Source organism: Balaenoptera ricei, chromosome 7 (assembly GCF_028023285.1).
Source record: "Balaenoptera ricei isolate mBalRic1 chromosome 7, mBalRic1.hap2, whole genome shotgun sequence".
NCBI lineage: Eukaryota > Metazoa > Chordata > Mammalia > Artiodactyla > Balaenopteridae > Balaenoptera > Balaenoptera ricei.
In genome coordinates this window covers 5,790,259-5,817,776 of record NC_082645.1, presented here as the reverse complement: position 1 = coordinate 5,817,776, position 27,518 = coordinate 5,790,259, and the positions used below count along the sequence as shown (strand labels likewise).

General features: G+C 36.3%; 1 protein-coding gene across 1 annotated transcript in view; it reads right to left on the bottom strand.

Moving 5' to 3' along the window:
* DPP10 (dipeptidyl peptidase like 10) overlaps positions 1–27,518 on the bottom strand; it is a 675,810-nt gene that overhangs the window by 315,616 nt on the left and 332,676 nt on the right. Inside the window, exon 4 of the mRNA XM_059927100.1 lies at positions 15,435–15,529. Coding sequence (XP_059783083.1) covers positions 15,435–15,529 — 95 coding nt within the window. The remainder of the gene's footprint in view (positions 1–15,434; positions 15,530–27,518) is intronic.

Sequence of the window (27,518 nt, the reverse complement as noted above, 5' to 3'; positions counted from 1 at the left end):
TTTTAGTATTAATTTTATTTCACTTTGAAAACTGAGGGAAACATTAAGGGATACATTTCTAACACTTTATAGGGCAGATGGTTCTTCTTATATTAAATAGGTATTTAAAGCTAAATGAGTTCATTACAGACATTTACTCACAAATCCTCCCATTGTTCCTCCTTCACTAACGCTCATTATTTGTTCCTTCTTCCACCAGTTAATAATAGATACAGGTCTAATAAGACATTTGAAATACAAAAAAAATCTTTCACTGGACTTTGCAGATGGCAGTGAATGAATGATTCCAGTGAGATTCAAGCTAAGTAGAAATATGTGAAGATGAAATGCTGCTGCACATGGGTCTCACTTGCAAAGTCCCAATTATAAAAGCTTATGCAAAGGAATTCATAGAAAAAAATGAACCAATTGTCAAGGCACATATGACAAGATAATGTTCAATCTCTTCATAATTAAATAATTACAAATCAATATAACAGTTATTATTATAACTATATATTATATATAACAATATATATTGTTATATATATAACTATATATATAACAATATAAAAATTATAATATAACAATAATTATCAATATAACACTTATTATTTTATTATTTTTTCATCAGCCAAATTGATATTAGTTAATATGTTGGCAATACTAGTGACGGCCAGAGTAGTTAACAGGCAATATCATGTACTATTGGTGGATCTGATTGATGCAATTTGATACTATTAAATTTCAAATTGACATTTCTTTTGACCCAGAAATAGTACTGCTATGAATTTAGCCTACAAATATATTTCAAAAATGGTTGCCAAGTGTATTTACAGGAATATAATAGAAATGAATATATGGTAGTGCATTATGCAAGGGAATTCTATGTACTCATTAAATGATATTAGAGAAAAACAAAAGCATTCATATAAAAAGACCTTCAGGTCATATTATTAAGTAGATGAAAAGGGGAGACCATCCATGCTGTTGAAATTAAATACCCACACACACATGAGTGCATATATTTTGAAATATATCGTTCATGTACAGATGTAAGAAGACCCACAGACATATTTCTGGAGTCATTTTTGATGAGCAGAAATATGTACATGGCTACCCTCAAAATGGAGTACTGAGTGATATGGAGGAAAACTTTTATTTTTATTATATATACATGTATATCAGCACTGTGCAGAAGAACTTCCTATGGTAATGGAAAGGCTTTGTATGAACATCATCTGGTGTGGCAGCCACTGGTTACACTTGGATATTGAATGTCTAAAATGTGGCTGTTGTCACTAAAAGATGGAGTTTTAAATTTTAAATGATTTTAATTAATTTAAAATAAATTTAAACAGCTATATGTGGCTAGTGACTGTCATATCGGATAGGTCAATATACTATACATATTTTTTCCAACCATGTTTTCACTATATTGTTCTTAAACATGTCAATGAGGGAGATTAAGAATAATATTTCTGGGGCTTCCCTGGTGGTGCAGTGGTTGAGAATCTGCCTGTCAATGCAGGGGACAGGGGTTCGAGCCCTGGTCTGGGAAGATCCCACATGCCACGGAGCAACTAGGCCCGTGAGCCACAATTACTGAGCCTGCGTATCTGGAGCCTGTGCTCCGCAGCAAGAGAGGCCGCGATAATGAGAGGCCCGCGCACAGCGATGAAGAGTGGCCCCCACTTGCCGCAACTAGAGAAAGCTCTCGCACAGAAACGAAGACCCAACACAGCCATAAATAAATAAATAAATAAACCCAAAAGTTAAAAAAAAAAGAGTAATATTTCTATTTGTAATTATACTGTATTTTATAAAATCTCAAATGTTAATATATAAGGGACATATAAAAATTATGGGACATAACAAATGATAAGAAAGAAGAAAGCCACAGAATTGTAAAAATAGCATTAAACTGAAGGAGAGATTATAAACATAAATGCTTTGTTCCAAATAAAGAGAACTTACAATGTGAATTTGTTTGTTTTTTTTTTACTTAATATGTAAGTGTATACACAGTATAAAGATGTAAGATTATCTCTATGAAATGAATCTTTAATTACTATTTCTTTTATAAAGAATAGGATGTGTAGATGGAACATATCTCAACATAAAAAGGCTATTTATGACAAACCCACAGCCAACATCATGCTCAACAGTGAAAAGCTGAAAGCTCTTCATCTGAAATCAGGAACAAGACAAGGATGCCCACACTCACCATTTATATTTAACATAGTATTGAAAGTTCTAGCCACAGCAATCAGACAAGAAAAAGCAATAAAAGGCATCCAAACTGGAAAGGAAGGAATAAAACTCACTATTTGCAGATGACATGAGCCTATATATAGAAAACCCTAAAGTATCCACCAAAAATGTTTAGTGCTAATAAATAAATTCAGTAAGGTTGCAGGATATAAGAATAATATACAGAAATCTGTTGCCTTTCTATACACTACTTATGAACTATCAGAAAGAGAAAGCAAGAAAACAATCCCATTTAAAATCACATCAAAATGAGTATAATACCTAGGAATAAACTTAGCCAAGGAGGTGAAAGACCTATACTGTGAAAACAATAAAACATTGATGAAGAAAACTGAAGCTGATACAAAGAAATGGCAAGATATCCAATGTTCGTGGATCAGAAGAATTAATATCATTAAAATTCCCATATTATCCAAAGTAATCTACAGATTTAATGGAATCCCTATCAGAATACCCATGACATTTTTCACAGAACAAAACATATAATTGTAAAATTTATATGGAACCACAAAAGAAAACAAATTGCCAAAGCAATCTTAAGAAAAAAGAACAAAGCTGGAGGAATCAGGTGCCCTGATTTCAGACTATACTACAAAACTACAGTAATCAAAATAACATGGTACTGGCACAAAAGCAGATGCACACATCCATGAAACAGAATACAGAGCCCAGAAATAAACCCACACACTTATGGTCAATTAATCTACAACAAAGGAGCTAAGAATATGCAATGGAGAACAGTCTCTTCAATAAGTGGTGCTGGGAAAACTGAACAGTTACATGTGAAAGAATGAAATTAGAACATTTTCTCACACCATATACAAAAATAAACTCAAAATGAATTAAAGACCTAAATGTAAGACCTAAAACTTCCTAGAAGACAACACAGGCAGAACACTCTTTGATAGAAATTGTAGCAATATTTTTTGGGGATCTGTCTCCTCAGACAAAAGAAACAAAAGCAAAAGTAAACAAATGGGACCTAATTAAACTTAAAAGCTTTTGCTCAGCAAATGAAACCACTGACAAAATGAAAAGGCAACCTACTGAATGGGAGAAAATATTTGCAAATTATATGACTGATAAGGGGTTAATATCCAAAATATATTTACTGTATATTTGCCTTTACCAATGAGTTTTTTCCTTTCATAATATTCAGGTTTCTGGTTGTGGCCTTTTCTTTTTCACTTAGAGTAGTCCCATTAACACCCTTGTAAAGCTGGTTTGGTGGTGCTGAACTCTTAACTTTTGCTTGTGTGTAAAACTTTTGAACTCTCCTTCAAATCCGAGTGAAAGTGTTGCTGGGTAGTTTCCTTGGTTGTAGGTTTTTCACTTTCATTACTTTAAATATACTGTGCCACCTTTCTGGCCTGAAGAGTTTCTGCTGAAAAGTTAGCTAATAGCCTAATGGGAGTTGCCTGGTAGGTAACTTGCTCTTTTCCCTTGCTGCTTTTAATATTCCTCTCTTTAACTTCTGTCATTTTAATTTCAATGTGTCTTGGTGTGGTTCTCTTTGGGTTGATCCTGTTTGAGACTCTCTGTGCTTCCTGGACCTGAGTGTCTGCTTCCCTTCCCAGGTTAGGGAAGTTTTAAGCTATTATGTCCTCAAATACGTTCTTTGCCCCTTTCTCTATCTCTTCTCCTTCTATAATCGCTATGATATCAATGTTACTATGCTTGATATTGTCCCAGAGGCCTCTTAAGCTGTCCTTATTTCTTTTTATTCTTTTTTTCTTTTTTCTGTTCATCATTCGTGACTTCCACTACTCTGTCTTCCAACTCACTGAACCATTCCTCTGCATCATTTAAGCTACTGTTTATTCCTTCTAGTGTTTTTTTTTTGTTTGTTTCTTTTGTTTTGTTTCAGTACTGCATTCTTCATCTCTATTTGGTTCTTCTTTATATTTTCTAACTCTTTGTTAAAAACTTATAACTTCTCACTCTGCTCATCAATTCTTCTCTCAAGTTCATTGATTATCTTTATTGTTATTACCTTGAACTCTATCTGTTAGATCACCTATCTCTATCCACTTTATTTAGTTCTTATTGGGTTTTATCTTGTTCCTTTGTTTGGAACATGTTTCTCTGTTACCTTACTTTGCTTAATTTGCTGTTTCTATTTCTTGTATGTTGGTTAGGTTTCTCAACCTTGGAGAAGTGGTCTTTTGCAGGAGACATCCTGTGCATCTCAGCACCATATTCCCCTCTGGTCACCAGAGCTATATGCTCTAGGGATGCCCCTATGTGGGCTGTGTGGGTTCTTCTGCTGTGGAGGGCTAACTACTGTGGACAGAGTCTGGTAAGTGTGGCTGGCTCCTGGTTTGGTTGGCTGTCAGCCCCTGCCTTGTGTGGAGATTGCCAGCCACTGGTTGGTGGGACCAGGTCACAAGGCAGCTGGCTGTGGAACCCCTGGGGGCCCCAGCGCTAGTGCTGGCACACTCTGGGGCAGAGCTAGGTTCTGGGGTGGATGGTTTTGGGGCTCAGATCTTGGATTTAGTGTTGGCCTGCTGGTGGGTTAGGCCGGTTCCTTACATGGCTGGCTGCAGGTTCCAGGGTATACCAAAGCTGGTGCTGGCTCACTGGAGAGTGGGGATATATAACGAGGCAGAGGAGTACAAGGTGCTCACCCACCAGTGGGTAAAGTTAGGTTCTGGGGCTAGTGCCATCCTGCTGGCAGACAGAGCTGGGTCCTAGGTCCAGGAGTCCCAGAGTTGGTGTTAGACTGCTGGTGGATGAGGCTGGTCCCAAGGCTAGAGCTGGCTGGCTGGTGGGTGTGGCCAGGACCCAGGGGGTTCTGCGGATCATTCCTGCCCACTGGTGGATGGAGGTGGTTCGCAGGGTCTCTGGCTGCAGGGCCCTGGAGGTCCTGGGTCTAGTGCCTGTGTACTGGTGTGTGGGTCTCGGTCCTGGACCCTCTGGTGGACACGGCCAGGTCCAGGGGAAGGTATGGGCTCAGGGGGTCTTAAGGCAGCCTGTCTGCTGGTATGTGGGGCTGTGTCCCTGCCCAGCTGGTTGCTTGGCCTGATTCCAGTACTGGTGCCTACAGGCTGGAAGGTGGGGGTGGCAGGGCTGGGTCCTGACTTTAATAAGCAGGAGGGAGGATTCCAAAATATTCCTTGACAGCATCAGTTTCCACATGGGAGAAGGAGCTCCCCAAAATGGCTGCTGCCAGTATTTATATCCTCAGGGTGAGCTCCAGTTACCTCCTGCCTCTCCAGGAGCTTCTCCAAGATCAGCAGGTAGGTCTGACCCAGAGTTCTTTCAAACTACTGCTTCTGCCCTGGGTCCCACAGTGTGTGAGATTGTGTGTGCACCCTTTAACAGTGGAGTCTCTATTTCCCACAGTCCTCTGGATCACGTGAAAGTAAGCCCCTCTGGCCTTCAAAGCCATACATTTTGGGGGCTCCACTTCTTGCTCTTGTACCCCGGCTGGGGAGCCCAATATGGGACTCAGACCCCTTGCTCCTTGGGGAGAACCTCTGCAGTTGTAATTATTTTCTCATTTGTGGATCACTCTCCCAGAGGTATGGGTCTTGAATATACCATAACTCTGCTCACACCCCCAGCTGTCTTGTTGTGATTCGTTCTTTATATCTTTAGTTGTGGAAGATCTTTTCTGGTAGATTCTGATCTTTCTTATCAATAGTTGTTCTGTAAATAGTTGTAATTTTGGTATGCCCGTGAGAGGTGAGTTCAGGGTCTTCTTACTCTGCCATCGTTATATGCCCTGTCTGAGGCCAGATTTTTAACATATAAATCCTCCATGATGATAGCCAGCATGTGAAACACCTGGGTGGTCAGAAAACCCTGACAACCTTTCTTTATTTCAAATTTTAAGAGGTGAAATTTTCGTTGTCTTTATCCAAAAAATAATTGCTTGTGCCATTCTATTTTTTTTTTCAACACGCAGCTCTTTCCTCAAACATAAATGAGAAAATAAGCTCCTTGATATCTTGGTGGTAAAAAGATTTTTATCTATCCCCCACCCCAAATATTCAGTGGCAGAATAGTGAAATTTAAACAAATAAAAATACTGCAATGGCAGCCTGCCACGACTGGCCCCAAGTTTTCTACCTATCTGTGCATTCTTCCTAAAAAAGACAGTAAAACCCGCGACACACCCAAGTATCTTAACACCCCAACCAGAGATCGAACCTGTGCCCCCTGCAGTTGAAGCATGCAGTCTTAACCACTGGACCACCAGCGAAGTCCCTAAATTTCAGGCCTATTGAGCCATGTGGCTGACAGGGTCTTGGTGCTCTGGCCAGGAGTCAGGGCTGAGACTCTGAGGTGGGAGAGCCGAGTTCTAGACATTGGACAACCAGAGACCAATATCAATTGGCGAGAGCCCTCCCAGAGATCTCCGTCTCAAGGCTAAGGCCCAGCTCCACTCAACGACCAGCAAGCTCCAGTGCCGGACACTCCATGCCAAACAACTAGCAAGACAGGAACACAACCCCACCCATTAGCAGAGAGGCTGCCTAAAGTCATACTAAGTTCACAGACACCCCAAAACACACCACCAGACGTGGACCTGCCCACCAGAAAGACAAGATTCATTCACCAGAACACAGGTACCACTCCCCTCCATCAGGAAGCCTACACAACCCACTGAGCCAACCTTACCCACTGGGGGCAGACACCAAAAACAACGGGAACTGCAAACCTGCAGCATGCGAAAAGGAGGCCACAAAAACAGTAAGTTCAGCAAAATGAGAAGACAGAGAAATACACAGCAGATGAAGGAGCAAAGTAAAAACCCACCAGAACAAACAAATGTAGAGGAAATAGGCAGTCTACCTGAAAAAGAATTCAGAGTAACGATGGTAAAGATGATCCAAAATCGCGGAAACAGAATGGAGAAAATACAAGACACGTTTAACAAGGACCTAGAAGAACTAAAGAGCAAACAAATAATGATGAACAACACAATAAATGAAATTAAAAATTCTCTAAAAGGAATCAATAGCAGAATAACTGAGGCAGAAGAATGGATAAGTGACCTGGAAGATAAAATAGTGGAAATAATTACCACAGAGCACAATAAAGAAAAAAGAATAAGAAGAATTGAGGACAGCCTCAGAGACCTCTAGAACAACATTAAACGCACCAACATTTGAAATATAGGGGTCCCAGAAGAAGAAGAGAAAAAGAAAGGGACTGAGAAAATATTTGAAGAGATTATAGTTGAAAACTTTCCTAATATGGGAAAGGATAGGTCAATCAAGTCCAGGAAGCACAGAGGGTCCCATACAGGATAAAACCAAGGAGAAACACGCCAAGACACATATTAATCAAACTATCAAAAATTAAATACTAAGAAAAAATATTAAAAGTGGCAAGGGAAAAGCAACAAATAACATAAAAGGGAATCCCCATAAGGTTAACAGCTGATCTAACAGCAGAAACCCTGCAAGCCAGAGGGAGTGGCAGGACCTATTTAAAGTGATGAAAGGGAAAAACCTACAACCAAGATTACTCTACCCAGCAAGGATCTTATTCAGATTTGACAGAGAAATTAAAACCTTTACAGACAACCAAAAGCTAAGAGAATTCAGTACCACAAATTTACAACAAATGCTAAAGGAATTTCTCTAGGCAGGAAACACAAGAGAAGGAAAAGACCTACAGTAACAAACCCAAAACTATTAAGAAAATGGTAATAGGAACACACATATTGATAATTACCTTAAATGTAAATGGATTAAATGCTCCAACCAAAAGTCATAGACAGGCTGAATGGATAAAAAAACAAGACCTATATATATGCTGTCTACAAAAGACCCACTTCAGACCTAGCAACACATACAGACTGAAAGTGAGGGGATGGAAAAAGATATTCCATGCAAATGGAAATCAAAAGAAAGCTGGAGTAGCAATTCTCATATCAGAAAAAATAGATTTTAAAATAAAGACTTACAAGAGACAAAGAAGGACACTACATAATGATCAAGGGATCAATCCAAGAAGAAGATATAACATTTGTAAATATTTATGCACCCAACAGGAGAGCACCTCAGTATATAAGGCAAATGCTAACAGCCATAAAAGGGGAAATTGACAGTAACACAATCACAGTAGGGGACTTTAACACTCCACTTTCACCAACGGACAGATCATCCAACATGAAAATAAATAAGCAAACACAAGCTTTAAATGACACATTAAACAAGATGGACTCAATTGATATTTATAGGACATTCCATCCAAAAACTACAGAATACACTTTCTTCTTAAGAGCTCAAGGAACCTTCTCCAGGATAGACGATATTGTGGGTCACAAATCAAGCCTTGGTAAATTTAAGAAAATTGAAATCATATCAAGTATCTTTTCCAACCACAATGTTATGAGACTAGATATCAATTACAGGAAAAACACTGTAAAAAATACAAACACATGGAGCCTAAACAATACACTACTAAATAACCAAGAGATCACTGAAGAAATCAAAGAGGAAATCAAAAAATACCTAGAAAGAAATGACAATGAAAACAGGACGAGCCAAAACCTATGGGATGCAGCGAAAGTAGTTCTAAGAGGGAAGTTTATAGCAATACATCCTATTTCAAGAAACAAGAACAATCTCAGATAAACAACCTAACCTTACACCTAAAGCAATTAGAGAAAGAACAACAACAACAAAAAAAAACCCCAAAGTTAGCAGAAGGAAAGAAATTGTAAAGATCAGATCAGAAATAAATGAAAAAGAAATGAAGGAAACGATAGTAAAGAACAATAAAACTAAAATCTGGTTCTTTGAGAAGATAAACAAAATTGATAAACCATTAGTCAGCTTCATCAAGATAAAAAGGGAGAAGACTCAGCTCAGCAGAATTAAAAATGAAAAAGGAGAAGTAACAACTGACACTGCAGAAATACAAAAGGATCATGAGAGATTACTACAAGCAACTATATGCCAATCAAATGGACAACCTGGAAGGAATGGACAAATTCTTAGAAGAGCACAACCTTCTGACACTGAACCAGGAAGAAATAGAAAATATGAAACAACCAATCACAAGCACTGAAATTGAAACTGTAATTAAAAATCTTCCAACAAACGAAAGCCCAGAACCAGATGGCTTCAGAGGCGAATTCTATCAAACATTTAGAGAAGAGCTAACACCTATCCTTCTCAAACTCTTCAAAAATAAAGCAGAGGAAGGAACATGTCCATACTCATTCTACGAGGCCACCATCATCCTGGTACCAAAACCAGACAAAGATGTCACAAAGAAAGAAAACTACAGGCCAATATTAGTGATGAACATAGATGCAAAAATCCTCAACAAAATACTAGCAAACAGAATCCAACAGCACATTAAAAGGATCATACACCATGATCAAGTGGGGTTTATCACAGGAATGCAAGAATTCTTCAATATACGCAAATCAATCAATGTGATAAACCATATTAACAAACTGAAGGAGAAAAACCATATGATAATTTCAATAGATGCAGAAAAAGCTTTTGACAATATTCAACACCCATTTATGATAAAAACCTTGCAGAAAGTAAGCATAGAGGGAATTTACCTCAACATAATAAAGGCCATATATGCCAAACCCACAGCCAACATTGTTCTCAATGGTGAAAAACTGAAACCATTTCCACTAAGATCAGGAACAAGACAAGGTTGCCCGCTCTCACCACTATTATTCAACAAACTATTGGAAGTTTTAGCCACAGCAATCAGCGAAGAAAAAGAAATAAAAGGAATCCAAACCAGAGAAGAAGTAAAACGGTCACTGTTTGCAGATGACATGATACTATACATGGAGAACCCTAAAGATGCTACCAGAAAACTACTAGAGTTAATCAATTAATTTGGGAAAGTGGCAGGATACAAAATTAATGCACAGAAATCTCTTGCATCCCTGTACACTAATGATGAAAACTCTGAAAGAGAAATTAAGGAAACACTCCCATTTACCACTGCAACAAAAAGAATAAAATACCTAGGAATAAACCTACCTAAGGAGACAAAAGACCTGTATGCAGAAAACTATAAGACACTGATGGAAGAAATTAAAGATGACACAAACAGATGGAGAGATATACCATGTTCTCAGACTGGAAGATTCAACGTTGTGAAAATGACCATACTACCCAAAGCAATCTAAAGATTCATTGCAATCCCTATCAAACTACCAATGGCATTTTTCACAGAACTAGAACAAAAAATTTCACAATTTGTATGGAAACACAAAGGACCCCAAATAGCCAAAGAAATCATGAGAAAGAAAAACGGAGCTGGAGGAATCAGGCTCCTGGACTTCAGACTATACTACAAAGCTACAGAAATCAAGACAGTATGGTACTGGCACAAAAACAGAAACATAGATCAATGGAACAGGATAGAAAGCCTAGAGATAAACCCATGCACATATGGTCACCTTATCTTTGATAAAGGAGATCAGAATATACAATGGAGAAAAGACAGTCTCTTCAATAAGTGGTGTTGGGACAACTGGACAGCTACATGTAAAAGAATGAAATTAGAACAGTCCCTAACACCATACACAAAAACAAACTCCAAATGGATTAAAGTCCTAAATGTAAGGCCAGACATATAAAACTCCTAGAGAAAACATAGGCAGAACACTCTATGACATAAATCACAGCAAGATCCTTTTTGACCCACCTCCTAGAGAAATGGAAATTAAAACAAAAATAAACAAATGGGACCTAATGAAACTTAAAAGTTTTGCAAAGCAAAAGAAACCATAAACAAGATGAAAAGACAACCCTCAACATGGGAGAAAATATTTGCAAAAAAAGCAACTGACAAAGGATTAATCTCCAAAATATTAAAGCAGCTCATGCAGCTCAATATAAAAACAACAAACAACCTAATCCAAAAATGGGCAGAAGACCTAAATAGTCATTTCTCCAAAGAAGATATACAGATTGCCAACAAACACATGAAAGGATGCTCAAAATCACTAATCATTACAGAAATGCAAATCAAAACTACAATTAGGTATTACCTGACACCAGTCAGAATGGCCATCATCAAAAACTCTACAAATAATAAATGCTGGAGAGGGTGTGGAGAAAAGGGAACCCTCTTGCACTGTTGGTGGGAATGTTAATTGATACAGCCACTATGGAGAACAGTATGGAGGTTCCTTAAAAAACTAAAAATAGAACTACCATATGACCCAGTAATCCCACTACTGGGCATGTACCCTGAGAAAAATCATAATTCAAAAAGAGTCATGTACCACAATGTTCATTGCAGCTCTATTTACAATAGCCAGGACATGGAAGCAACCTAAGTGTCCATTGACAGATGAAGGGATAAAGACGATGTGGCACATATATACAATGGAATATTACTCAGCCATAAAAAGAAATGAAATGGAGTTATTTGTAGTGAGGTGGATGGACCAAGAGTCTGTCATACAGAGTGAAGTAAGTCAGAAAAAGAAAAACAAATACCGTATGGTGGCATATGTATATGGAATGTAAAAAAAAAAAGGTTCTGAAGAACCTAGGGGCAAGACAGGAATAAAGACGCAAATATAGAGGAGAATGGACTTGAGGACACGTGGAGGGGGAAGGGTAAGCTGGGACAAAGTTAGAGAGTGGTATTGACATATATACACTACCAAATATAAAACAGATAGCTAGTGGGAAGCAGCCGCACAGCACAGGGAGATCAGCTCAGTGCTTTGTGACCACCTAGAGGGGTGGGATAGGGAGGGTGGGAGGGAGATGCAAGAGGGAGGGGACATGGGGATATATGTATACGTATAGCTGATTCACGTTGTTATACAGCAGAAACTAACGCAATATTGTAAAGCAACTATACTCCAATAAAGATGTTAAAAAAAAAATACTGCAGTGTTATGCAAATCAACTGTTGCTATCTCTATGCATGATAAGTCCATAAATATTCCTTGGTTCTAGTCAAACCTACTATTTTGTAATGACCTATAAATAAATAGTTGGACCAAAACATATGTAGGTAACATTTCCCTTGAATGTTACCTTTAATTTCCTTTCTCTGCTTTAGGCTATTTTTATAGCATAGTTTTAAAAGCTTACAGATATTTAGTTTCCCTTTCCATATTAGTACACGAGCTTTTTTTTTTTTTTTTAAATCTTAGTAATGTTTAAGCATATAGCTTAGAATCATGTTTCCAATTCCTTTCTAATCTCAGAGATTTGATAGAACTATTTATGAATGCTGGTGTTTTTTGCCAAGACTACTGGTGATATTCAAATTATTTCCAGTAGAAAGAATACAGCTAATACTTATGAAACATTTTCCTCATTATGACACTGTGAATGAGCTTTTGTTTGAAATAGTTGTGGCTTTATGAGATAACTTTTCCAAACACTTAAAAATGATTAAGAGCAGTTTTGGGGCTAAATCACTCCTTTCATGTAACTCCTCTTCAAAAAGTTATATACGCTTTAATTTTCTCCTTCATTAGAAGTCCACCTATCTTCACTCCAAAAGAATGCCTTAAGACATAAGCCAATTATTTCAGGAAAATTATTTACTTTTGTTTTATTTTTGACAGTCACAGCCAATATTATCGTTACTCATAGTATCTGCTAACCATGATTACATAGCTAAAAGTGCCCACCATTCATATTTAAAATGTATGTAAGCAGAGAAATGACAATGTGATGTTATATTAAGTTTTAAAATAAATTGGCAGGCCCCTTTTTTTTGCAAAATATGTCTTATTATACAATAGGCTATTCTGTTATCACATTTTAAGTAATAATTTTTTTTCTCAATTGCCTTGGTACACTTTACTACAAAGCTTCTTATAGTGATCTAATCCAATTAATTATAATTGTCATTAAAGTATTGCTAATTGCTCAATAAAAAAAAACTGCGCTATAAATAAAAATTTTATGCTCTGATAAGAGATTTTCTTCCCAAGAGTATGGCCTGAGAGAGAAAGCATATCCAGACTTTAGCTTAGCAAGATCTTTAAAACACAAGTGTGTTTAATAATGCTATTTTGGAGCTAGAAGGAGAAAATGATTAAATAAGTTCCTTTGAATTCATCTGGATTCGTGTTAATTTGTAATTTTTGTTTGCAGTTCTGAGTTAACTAGTTGGAAACATAAGTCGCATTCCAATCTTTATCCTCACCCTCCTCCACTGAATTCTGATGCCTCTAGGACTTATAAACTGCTTAATTATCTGTGTTGTGAGATAAATGTTTTCAGGGAGCCTACGAATCTTAAAAGATCAGTAAATTAGAATATTTGTTAAATATGACTCGGTGGTAATTAAGAGTCATGGCCAATATAGAAAAGAGCAGAAATAGACCTCAAAAGGATTTTTAAAAGATTAAACATACAAGCATAAAGATAAAATGGCATTAATCAGCACATGGAGAAAACTACAATGAGATGGGGTTGGTGTAAAGTATGAAGTACCAACAATAGAATGAAATAATAACCGAAAAGGTTTGTTCTTTTCCTTTTCTGATGTACCAAAGAGACTAAGAAAGCAAGGAATAAATGCTGGGAAAAAAATAAAAGATAATTAGTGACCAGTAGAAGACCTCATTAACCTGTGTAAGAGGATCATCAGTGTGGAACAGTCACATAACCAGATATTCATGTACTACGTGTCTATTCTTAACTTAAATACTTGACCACTAAAGGTGTATACCCCCCATCAAAAATGTTACTTTATAATAAAGGAAACAAATACAAAAATTCATTTAATTTTGTTCTCCAAACTAGTTTTATTGAACTTAATTCGCATTGACTTTAATCAGCCAATCATTAGCTGTCATAATTACTGATTCCTGCTTTCTACCTCCTGTCCTATCTCATATGGAGAGCTTCTTTCCCATTGATTTCAGCATCTCTCGATGATTCCTTAGCCTCTTCTCTAGTATCCCCGAGGACCAATCAATTAAGAAATAATAGATACTGCTCTATGCTGTTTGTTAAACTTTTTCAGGAAGGAAAGCATTATCTCCCCCAAGGAAATCCATATTCTAAGAAAGTGAGCAATATGGCTTATATTTCCTTGGCATTCCACAAGTACTATAAATCGTTGCATTCAGAGTATCTGCTCTTCTAATGTCTGTGAATTAACTGATTCATTTAAAAATAGAAATGCCATTATTAGTTAGTTAATAACCTAATTGCTGAAGTACCTCAGCTGGTTGGTTTAATTTAGTCTAACAAATGTATACATATATAATCACTGCATGATTTCAACAACCACTTTTCTCTTATTAAATAAAAACACGAACAACAGAAGTTTTCACTTCATCTCTTCCACCTGGCCACCCTCTTACAAACATGAAGACCAAATGTTTATTCCAAATGTACAAGTAGCAATAAGTACAAAAAGTATCTGATGGTTTGCTTATTCCTTTAATTTGTATAGGAGGTCTTCTGAGGCCTAAGTTCATGTGTTATAACATAAGAACTCATCTAATAGGCAATACATTGAACCTTTGTATAAAACCATGAGCAAATAACTTTAAACTATTTTTCAGTGGTGTTGGATCCTAAATTTTGAACATTTGAAGCAGTCAATTCGTTATCACTTACTCAATAGGTAATCATAGCTAAATCTAACCTTAAGAGGACTGAATTTACCCCAAAGTTCATGTACATTTATGAGAGCAAAATAAATACATTCAGTTATTTGGATCATTGTTAGGCCAAACAATGATTCTGTTGAAGAGAAATGATACTGATAGAATGCTTAATTATAAAAGTAAAGCATATCAACTCCAACTAAAGGCCAGTTTTACCAAGCCTGCTTTCTACTTGATTTCCAAAACCACAATTAGAAACAAGTCAGGAAGAATGAAAAGTAAAGGGGGAGAAAAAGTTATGATGACTTGGGTTAGATTAACCTTTTTTTTTTTAATTTTGGCCTTTGTATGGCTAAACTTACATAGAAAATATTGGAATAAATATTCATTCTAAAAAAATATTATTCTTAGAAACACTTATTCATTTACTAAAAAGGATAAATGGGGAGAAAACAGAGCGGATGGTCACATGGGTATTTTCTATCAATAGATCTACTGATTCTAGTAATATCCCAGCCTTAACTTTTCACCTGAAAAGCTTTGCAAGTGCTGAAGCTGAAGAAAATGACCATTATGTATACCAAGAGAGCATTCTAAACAATACTGAAATGATTAAAGTAATTAATTATTCATTACTTACAAAAGTTGTGTTTTCCAATAATAATGTAGTAGTATTTGTTTCTATATTCAGTTTAATGACATGTCCATTCTCGCTTTTATACACCACATCTGTATCTGCAACAGAAAGATATTAACAATTGACAAACACATTGACTAGGTAATATAATGAGTGTAGAGGAGATAATGTGCATAATAAACAGACACATTAGAACCATCACTGTTAGCCTTTAATAACCTGAGCAGATTTCTGTACTTGGCTCTCATTAATCCTCTTCAGGAAGCCCACCCGGCACATGGTCTATTGTGCAATGAAAACAGTGTTAGTGAGAGGGTCACTCAGATTCTTGGTTGAACAAATGAAAAGTAAGTAAAACATGGGCAACTGCTGCCCATGCTAAGATGAGAAAGAAGGGACAAAGAGAAATGCCTCCCGTTTCCGAAGCTGTTGCTAATTAGTGATCTAGGTAAACTTTCAACGAGGCTGCCAGTTAAACATAACTCGACACAATTCTGAGACTATCATATGAACCACGTTCATGCGGACTTTTTCACATACCCAGTCCTACCACTGCTCAATTGCCACTCAACCTCTTTCTCCCTTGGGTTTGGAATTGTGCCTCTGGTATTTTGTCTGGATTGTGTGACCACTGGTCAAAATCTCTGAGACTATATGTGTACCATTGTATCCACTTTTTCAACTTTAAAGAGAATGATGTTTTCAGTGTAAATAATTGCATTTCGTCTGCACAGCTGTTGATTTTAAATATTTTTGAGTTAAATTCAGCCACATTTATCAGGAAATTAACTCATATTAAGAATACCATAGACTGAAAATACCAACCTGAGACAAACTGCCAGAAAGGATATTCAGAAGTTAAAAAAAGAAAGATATCTGTATCTACATAAAAGCTATATAAATAATAGACATATTATACATATATTTATGTGATTAGATAAAAGGGAAGACACCCAAATAAAAGCAGTCTTGAGTGCTTTCTTTCTTTCTTTCTTTTGATAATGTCCTTTTCAGTTTTACCCAATTCTAAACTTCTCCATGGTATTGCATCCCCCTAACCGCCTGCCCATTCTTGGAAGAAATATTGAGAGGGATTGGATTGGATTGGATTCACAGTAAATGAAGTTATATAATTTACAATTCTCAGAACCTGTCTTCATCTGCATAATAGTGGTAAACAAATACTGCATGGTGGGTTGTGAAAACTATGTGGAAATGTCTGACAGTTTTGGCAGAGCAAGGTTTTCTGACTCATTCTCTAGTTATTTCAATATTATAAATAGTAACACCCAGAAGTTATGATGAGAAGCAATCAATACTAGCAAAAATGAAGTTTGTCTTTCTTCCGTGTTTCATTCAGAAGACTGAGAGTCCAATATGACTCTCCGACTAGAGTCAGGGATGGCACAGAAGGCCAATGGTTCTTCTTGACCCTAGTCACATGGGGACAGTGACATGTTGGAAAGACATGGGCCACAAGGAAAGACAAATAGCGTTTTAAGAAAGGAGAAAAAGAAACAAAGATTTCGAGTTACTGAGTTGTACTTAGGTGTACTGAAAGATGGTCCTATGTGAACTTAAAAATAAGGCCTTGTATCACCTACTGAATTTCTTTCATCATCTACAGATAAGTTGGGTTCTTTTTATCATTAACTTTACCTGCTGACCTTTCTAGTGATGTAAGACAAGTAACAGGGTTACGCGCATAATAAATATTTATTTTGATTTCTATTCTTTACCTCTCTTCCCTTTCCTTTCTATCCCAAATATATGATCACAGGCTCAAGAGCAATACTGGTTCCCTGTGTTACTCAATTCAGCCTTGCCAGCTGACTCTGGTCTCCTGTCTTCCTGCTCTCCATCAACGCTTGCTTTAATCTATAGTCCAAGCTCAACCGACGCCTCTGTTATTTTTCTTCACTTTCTCAATTCTGGACCACCTCTTGATGTGGATAGACACTGCCATCACAGATTAGCATAAATAACGTGTCTTAACAAACATCCTTAAAATATTTTCACAATAAATTAAGAGAAGGAGGGTTTTCCCCTTCTACTGCACCATGGTAATAAATATAGCAAAAAGCCAATCAGTGACTGGTTCTTTTCCCAGGGGACCAGCACACTGCGGAATTCTAAATAGGGATGAGGATCTAAGGGCTTAGGGAGAAAGAGGAGCCCAGAGAGCATGAATAGTGATTCTTCTTCAACAGAAGAGATGAAGTAACATATGGCCTTACTGTCTCCCATAGTAAGAGGAAACCCGCAGCCGATGATGGATTATATTGGGATAGATGAAGGAAAATTAATTTTTATTTCCCTTAGAATCAAAATAGAAGGAAGTGGAGTTTGTTTGAGAAGATAAAGACTACACTTAATTTTTTTTAAACATCTTTATTGGAGTATAATTGCTTTACAATTGTGTGTTAGTTTCTGCTTTATAACAAAGTGAATCAGCTATACATATACATATATCCCCATATCCCCTCCCTCTTGCATCTCCATCCCTCCCACCCTCCCTATCCCACCCCTCTAGGTGGTCACAAAGCATGAAGCTGATCTCCCTGTGCTATGCGGCTGCTTCCCACTAGCTATTTTACATTTGGTAGTGTATATATGTCCATGCCACTCTCTCACTTCATCCCAGCTTACCTTTTCCCCGCCCCACATCCTCAAGTCCATTCTCTATGTCTGCGTCTTTATTCCTGTCCTGCCCCTAGGTTCTTCAGAATCTTTTTTTTTTTTTTTTTTTAGATTCCATATATATGTGTTAGCATACGGTATTTGTTTTTCTCTTTCTGACTTACTTCACTCTGTATGACAGACTCTAGGTCCATCCATTTCAATACAAATAACTCAGTTTCATTTCTTTTTATGGCTGAGTAATATTCCATTGTATATGTGTGCCACATAATTTTTTTTATGATGCACTTTTTTTAATGTTTTTTTAAAATTGAGGTATATTGTACAATATTACATAAGCTTCAGGTATACAACATAGTGATTTACAGTTTTAAAGGTTATATTCCCTTCATAATTACTATAAAATATTGGCTATATTCCCTGTATTGTACAATATATTCTTGTAGCTTATTTTATAGATAGTAGTTTGCACCTCTTAATCCCCTACCCCTATCTTGCCCCTCCTTCCTTCCCTCTCCTCGCTGGTAACCCCTGGTTTGTTCTCTATATTTGTGAGTCTGTTTCTTTTTTGTTATATTCACTAGTTTGTTGTATTTTTTAGATTCCACATATAAGTGGTATCATACAGTATTTTTCTTTCTCTGTCTGACTTATTTCACTTAGCACAATGCTCTCCAAGTCCATCCACGTTGCAGCAAATGGCAAAATTTCATTCTTTTTTCATGGCTAAGTAGTATTCCATTGTATATCCACATACTGTATATCCATGTATATACCACATCTTCTTTATCCCTTCATCTGTTGATGGACATATAGGTTGCTTCCATATCTTGGCAATTGTAAATAATGTTCCTATGAACATTGGGGTACATGTATCTTTTCAAATTGATGTTTTTGGTTTATTCAGATATATACCCAGGAGTGGAATTGCTGAATCATATGGCAGTTCTACTTTCAGTTTTTTTGAGAAACTTCCATACTGTTTTCCACAATGTCTGCACCAATTTACATACCCACCAACAGTGTACAAGGGTTCCCTTTTCTCCACGTCCTCACCAGCATTTGTTATTTATTGACTTTTTGATGATAGCCATTCTGACAGGTGTGAGGTGATATATCACTGTGGTTTTAATTTGCATTTCTCTGATGATTAATGATGTTGAGCATCTTTTCATGTGCCCGTTGGCCATCTGTATGTCTTCTTTGGAAAAATGTCTATTCAGGTCTTCTGCCTATTTTTTAATTGGATCGTTTGTTTTTTTAATATTGAGTTGTATGAGTTCTTTATATGTTTTGGATATTAACCCCTTATAAGTCATATCATTCGCAAAAGTTTTATCCCATTCAGTAGGCTGTCATTTTGTTTTGTCGATGGTTTCCTATGCTGTGCTAAAGCTTCTAGGTTTAATTAGGTCCCATTTGTTTATTTTTGCTTTTGTTTTCTTTGCTTTAGGAGACAGATCCAAAAAATATTGCTGTGATTTATGTCAAAGAGTGTTCTGCTATGTACTTTCCTAGTAGTTTCATGGTGTCATGTTTATGTTTAGGTCTTTAATCCACTTGAGTTTATTTTTGTATATAATTTTGTATATAGTGAGGGAAAATGTTCTAAATTCACTGTTTTACATATAGCTGTCCAGTTTTCCCAGCACCACTTATTGAAGAGATTGTCTTTTCTCCATTGTATATTCTTGCCTCCTTTGTCATAGATTAATTGACCATAAGTATGTGGATTTATTTCTGGGCTCTCTATTCTGTTCCACTGATGTCTGTTTTTTGATGATGCACTTCTTTTTAAATTTAATAATCTTAAAGAATGTTTCATGTCAGTACACGTGTTTACCTCATTCTTTTAACAGTTGCACAGTGTTCTATTCATGAACATGACATCATTTCTTTATCACTCACCTGTTGTTGAATATTTTTCAACATAGAAAATAGTTCCAGTAAAATACTCTTTTTTTTTTAAACATCTTTACTGGAGTATAATTGCTTTACAATGGTGAGTTAGTTTCTACTATATAACAAAGTGAGTCAGCTATACATATACATATATCCCCATATCTCTTCCCTCTTGTGTCTCCATCCCTCCCACCCTCCCTATCCCACCACTCTAGGTGGTCACAAAGCACCAAGCTGATCTCCCTGTGCTATGCGACTGCTTCCCACTAGCTATCGGTTTTACATTTGATAGTGTATATATGTACATGCCACTGTCTCACTTTGTCCCAGCTTACCCTTCCCCATCCCCATGTCCTCAAATTCATTCGCTAGTAGGTCAGCGTCTTTATTCCCATCCTGGCCATAGGTTCTTCATGAAATTATTATTATTATTATTTTTAGATTCCATATATATGTATTAGCATATGGTATTTGTTTTTCTCTTTCTGACTTACTTCACTCTGTATGACAGACTCTAGGTCCATCCACCTCACTGCAAATAACTCAGTTTCGTTTCCTTTTATGGCTGAGTGATATTCCATTGTATATATGTGCCACATCTTCTTTATCCATTCATCTGTCGGTGGACACTTAGGTTGCTTCCATGTCCTGGCTATTGTAAATAGAGCTGCAATGAACACTGTGGTACATGACACTTTTTGAATTATGGTTTTCTCAGGGTATATGCCCAGTAGTGGGATTGCTGGGTCACATGGTAGCTCTACTTTTAGTTTTTTAAGGAATCTCCATGTTGTTCTCCATAGTGGCTGTATCAATTTACATTCCCACCAACAGTGCAAGAGGGTTCTCTTTTCTCCACACCCTCTCCAGCATTTATTGTTTGTAGATTTTTTGATGATGGCCATTCTGACCGGTGTGAGGGGATACCTCATTGTAGTTTTGATTTGTATTTCTCTAATGATTAGTGATGTTGAGCATCCTTTCATGTGTTTGTGGGCAAACTGTATATCTTCTCTGGAGAAATGTCTATTTAGGTCTCCTGCCCATTTTTGGATGGGGTTGTTTGTTTTTTTTATATTGAGCTGCATGAGCTGCTTGTAAATTTTGGAGATTAATCCTTTGTCAGTTGCTTATTTGCAAATATTTTCTCCCATTCTGAGGGTTGTCTTTTCGTCTTGTTTATGGTTTCCTTTGCTGTGCAAAAGGTTTTATGTTTCATTAGGTCCCATTTGTTTATTTTTGTTATTATTTCCATTTCTCTAGGAGGTGGGTCAAAAAGGATCTTGCTGTGATTTTTGTTATACAATGTCTGCCTATGTTTTCCTCTAAGAGTTTGATAGTGTCTGGCCTTACATTTAGGTCTTTTAATCCATTTTGAGTTTATTTTTGTGTATGGTGTTAGGGAGTGTTCTAATTTCATTCTTTTACAGGTAGCTGTCCAGTTTTCCCAACACCACTTATTGAAGAGGCTGTCCTTTCTCCATTGTATATTCTTGCCTCCTTTGTCAAAAATAAGGTGACCATATGTGCATGGGTTTATCTCTGGGCTTTCTATCCTATTCCATTGAGTTATGTTTCTGTTTTTGTGCCAGTACCATACTGTCTTGATTACTGTTGCTTTGTGGTATAGTCTGAAGTCAGGAAGCCTGATACCTCCAGCTCCATTTTTCTTTCTCAAGATTGCTTTGGCTATTTGGGATCTTCTGTGTTTCCATACAAATTGTGAAATTTTTTGTTCTAGTTCTGTGAAAAGTGCCATTGGTAGTTTGATAGGGATTGTATTGAATCTGTAGATTGCTTTGGGTAGCATAGTCATTTTCACACATTGATTCTTCCACTCCAAGAACATGGTATATCTCTCCATCTGTTTGTATCATCTTTAATTTCTTTCATCAGTGTCTTATAATTTTCTGCATACAGGTCTTTTGTCTCCTTAGGTAGGTTTATTCCTAGGTATTTTATTCTTTTGGTTGCAATGGTAAATGGGAGTGTTTCCTTAATTTCTCTTTCAGATTTTTCATCATTAATGTATAGGAATGTAAGAGATTTCTGTGCATTAATTTTGTATTCTGTTACTTTACTAAATTCATTGATTAGCTCTAGCAGTATTCTGGTAGCATCTTTAGGATTCTCTATGTATAGTATCATGTCATCTGCAAACAGTGACAGCTTTACTTCTTCTTTTCCGATTTGGAGTCCTTTTATTTCTTTCTCTTCTCTGATTGCTGTGGCTAAAACTTCCAAAATTATGTTGAGTAATAGTGGTGAGAGTGGGCAACTGTGTCTTGTTCACGATCTTAGAGGAAATGGCTTCAGTTTTTCACCACTGAGAACAATGTTGGCTGTGGGTTTGTCATATATGGCCTTTATCATGTTAAGTTCCCTCTATGCCTACTTTCTGGAGGGTTTTTATTATAAATGGATGTTGAATTTTGTCAAAAGCTTTTTCTGCATCTATTGAGATGATCATATGATTTTTCTCCTTCAATCTGTTAATATGGCTTATCACATTGATTGATTTGCATATATTGAAGAATCCTTGCATTCCTGGGATAAGCCCCACTTTATCATGGTGTATGATCCTATTAATGAGCTGTTGGATTCTGTTTGCTAATATTTTGTTGAGGATTTTTGCATCTATGTTCATCAGTGATATTGGTCTGTAGTTTTCTTTCTTTGTGACATCTTTGTCTGGTTTTGGTATCAGGGTGATGGTGGCCTCGTAGAATGACTTTGGGAGTGTTCGTCCCTCTGCTATATTTTGGAATAGTTTGAGAAGGATAGGTGTTAGCTCTTCTCTAAATGTTTGACAGAATTTGCCTGTGAAGCCATCTGGTCCTGAGCTTTCGTTTGTTGGAAGATTTTTAATCACAGTTTCAATTTCCGTGCTTGTGATTGGTTGGTTCCTATTTTCTATTTCTTCCTGGTTCAGTGTTGGAAGGTTGTGCTCTTCTAAGAAGTTGTCCATGTCTTCCAGGTTGTCCATTTGATTGGCATATAGTTGCTTGTAGTAATCTCTCATAATCCCTTGTAGTTGTTATTTCTCCTTTTTCATTGTTAATTGTGTTGATTTGAGTCTTCTCTCTTTTTTTCTTGATGAGGCTGGCTAATGGTTCATCATTTTGTTTACCTTCTCAAAGAACCAGCTTTTAGTTTTACTATTGTTTCCTTCATTTCTTTTTCATTTATTTCTGATCTGATCTTTATGATTTCTTTCCTTCTGCTAACTTTGGCGTTCTTTTGTTCTTCTTTCTCTAATTGCTTTAGGTGTAAGGTTAGGTTGTTTATTGGAGATTTTTTTTTTTTTTCTTGAGGTAGCATTGTATTGCTATAAACTGCCCTCTTAGAACTGCTTTTGCTGCATCCCATAGGTTTTGGGTTGTTGTGTTTTCATTGTCATTTCTTTCTAGGTATTTTTTGATTTCCTCTTTGATTTCTTCAGTGATCTCTTGGTTATTTAGTAGTGTATTTTTTACCCTCCATGTGTTTGTATTTTTTACAGATTTTTGCTGTAATTGATATCTAGTCTCATAGCATTGTAGTTTGAAAAGATACTTGATACAATTTCAATTTTCTTAAATTTACCAAGTCTTGGTTTGTGACCCAAGATATGATCTATCCTGGAGAATGTTCCATGAGCACTTGAGAAGAAAGTGTAATCGTTGTTTTTGGATGGAATGTCCTATAAATATCAATTAAGTCCACCTTGTTTAATGTATCATTTAAAGCTTGTGTTTCCTTATTTATTTTCATTTTGGATGATCTGTCCATTGGTGAAAGTGGGGTATTAAAGTCCCCTACAATGATTGTGCTACTGTCAATTTCCCCTTTTATGGCTCTTAGCATTTGCCTTATGTATTGATGTGCTCCTATTTTGGGTGCATAAATATATACAATTGTTATACCTTCTTTTTGGATTGATCCCTTTATCATTTTGTACTGTCCTTCTTTGTGTCTTGTAATAGTCTTTATTTTAGAGTCTATTTTGTCTGATATGAGAATTGCTACTCCAGTTTTCTTTTGATTTCCATTTTCATGGAATATCCTTTTCCACCCCTTCACTTTCAGTCTGTATGTGTCCCTAGGTCTGAAGTGGGTCTCTTGTAGACAGCATATATGCGGGTCTTGTTTTTGTATCCATTCAGCCAGTCTATGTCTTTTGGTTGGAGCATTTAATCCATTTACATTTAAGTTAATTATCGATATGTATGTTCCTATTACCATTTTCTTAATTGTTTTGGGTTTGTTATTGTAGGTCTTTTCCTTCTCTTGTGTTTCCTGCCTAGAGAAGTTCCTTTAGCATTTGTTGTAAAGCTGGTGTGCTGGTGCTGAATTCTCTTAGCTTTTGGTTTTCTGTAAAGGTTTTAATTTCTCCATCAGATCTGAATAAGATCCTTGCTGGGTAGAATAATCTTGGTTGTAGGTTTTTCCTTCAACTCTTTACATTTAATATTTTTAAAGTACATTTCATTGGATAATTATTTAGACTTTAAAAACATCTATAGAGATTTGAGATTTATAAATCCCTTTAGATCTGTACTCCTGCAAATTTTACTATTAGAGTTTCAATGTTGCATTAGTGGGAGAAACCTTTTTTTGTTTTAATACAGCTGTAACTCTCCAGGTTAATATTTAATACAGATTTCTGCATGAATTATTTTAAAAGCATCTAATATCTGCCTTTATTAATTCTCTTTAATTTTTTCTGGTCTTTACAATCTGGTCTTCTGTGTGTCATATTTATCCTACTTTACTGTTTGATTTATAATCAGTAGTGGAATCTCCCAGTTTTGAAACTCCTAATATTGCATTAATAAATTACTTTCTGGAAATATATTTCAAAACTGTCACCTCATATTTTGTTTAATATTAGGTAATGAAATATGAGTGAATCAGATCAATGAGTAAAGTGCATTAACACAGGAAGATTAAGGTAGGTGTACTTGAAACATTCTTAAAACACTGTATTATGCATGTCTATACAGTACTTTGATTAAATAATCTTTCTTCCTTTTCAGCTCATTGAACGTTAAGAGTCAATTATCCTGAACACATATTCAGTCAGTTTTTTTTTTTTTTAAATGAAAAGATGTGACAAGGTAGAATTACTGTCGTGCCCCTCCATCCTGACCCGTAAGAATGTAATGATACTTTTAGTGTCTGCCCCCCCACCATCCAAACTCCCAATATTTCTGTCCAATTCTTTTTTCCATAATTTGTCTAGCAAAAGGAAAAACAGTACTATATCCTAGTTTAAGTTCTTTCCAGTAAAGGCAACCTTTTATTTTATACCTAGTCCACTCAAAGCAGGTAGTAATGCACTTCACATTCCAGTTTGCTGTTGAAATTGAGAACTGAGGCCTCTGCATCCACCCCAACTGTCAGGACCTACATCCATAAGATTTTACTTTTAGTTCTTGCCCATGAAGACGAGACTATAAATCAGTACAAAACTTAATTTGTTTTTCATAAACTTGCTGAAAAGTAATTTATCTGAACCATAAGCTCCTACAACTGAGCAAATTTGTAAATTATCAAACAACTGTTAACTTAAGGGTCACCTCAAGATGCTTGCCTCTCTGTGTGCACCCCTCCTAGGCCATTACCTCACGAAATGCACCCATCTTCGATCAGACCCTCACACTGAAACACCTGTCTTAACAATTCACATCTAGATTTCCAGCCCTATACACAACCCCCAACCCACCCCACCAACCTCTCCTTCTGGACATACTAAGACTATCAAAATGTTGTGCTCCCTGACTGCAATAGGTAATAAATTCAGCTTTGCGTAACAGGTTATTCTGGGTGTTGACAGCTGACAACATTCACCTTCCATGAATATCAGTATAAAGTCACCTTATTTTTTAATGTTATTATTGATAATGTAATGATGCATAATTTAGACATTTGCTTTTAATGTTTCAAAATTAAATCTATCCCTCTATCATCTATCTGTGGAGAGAATTTTCAAAAAGTGGGAAAAATCTTGGCAAATTGGTTGTTTGAAACATTTTAATACAAATATGATTTTTGCCTGAAAAACCTATTTTTAACATATCTAAAATAAAAATTCTATAGCATCCATTTTTTAAAATTCACACTCAAACTGAAAATATTAGAACAAACAGTAAAACAAAATAATGAAATGATAATCACTGAAAATGTTCAAATATATTTAGGAAGGATTTGTTAAATATCAAGTTAAGATTTAATCATTATTTAAAGATATCAGTGGGAAATCTAGACTATGAGCTAATCATAGTTGAAACACAGCAGGCCTTTAGCCATCTCTCCTAAAACACTGCTCACAACTATATAGAAATTTTCCTCACTTTTTAAGGAACCCCAGTCTCCATATATTTACCCGAGAAAATTGAGGCCATCTGAAATGGCTTAGCTGTCCTTTTTGTCTACCTCAAAATCTCATTCCATGTACACTCTTCCTTTCCCCCAGCCTTCTGGAAAGAGGCGATCTTTCTCTCTTGAAAGGCAAAAAAGCTGTTTTGTAACCAAATCAGTATGCTCCGTGCTTTTAAATATCTTTGATTTCTGATATTTCTTAAATATCTACCTCTTGCCATTTACTTGTACTTTTTATGTTGTATATTTTTTCTCTATATTAAATAATAATAATAATAATCACCCTCATTCAGCTCTTTTGCTCTGTCCCAGGCTTTTGTCCTTTCACAATAAGCCCCAGGAAACCTTTTGTACAAGGGGTTTCAGCCTTATCCTGTGTGTCCACCATACATGTAATTCTCCATATCTCCCTGAAGCACAGGTGCAGTCCTCACTCTCCTGAAATAGCAAACTGCCAACGTCAACACTGACCTGTGATAACCAAATCCAATGTGCTCTTTCTACATGCTTAATCCCCACCACACTCAACTTTGCAGTCTGTGACAATTACAATGAGCAGAAGAATTTTGAAATCTTTTCTTGCTTTTGAAGCATTACCTTGTCCTGGAATCCTTTCTTCAAAAATTTCTATACGTTCTACGCATCCAATTGCTATCTAAACAAAGACATCCTCCAAAGCTCAATTCTGAGATTTTTTTTTCCAACTGCTATTCTCTAACTAGTCATTTCTACTCAGACCTACCTATATTGATTCTTTTTTTTTTTTTTTTACTTTAAAAAATTTTATTTATTTATTTATTTTTACAGTAGGTCATTGTTGGTTATCTATTTTAAATATAGCAGTGTGTACACGTCAATCCCAAACTCCCTATCTATCCCTCCCCCACCCTCCCCCCGCCCTGGTAACCAGGAGTTCATTCTCTAAATGTCCATGGACAGATGAATGGATAAAGAAGATGTGGTACGTATACAATGGAATATTACTCAGCCATTAAACAGAATGAAATAATGCCATTTGCAGCTATATGGATGGACCCAGAGATGATCAGACTAAGTGAAGTAAGTCAGACAAAGACAAATATCCTATGATAATCGCTTATATGCAGAATCTTAAAAAAATGATACAAATGAACTTATTTGCAAAACAGAACAAACTCACAGACTTAGAGAATGAACCTATAT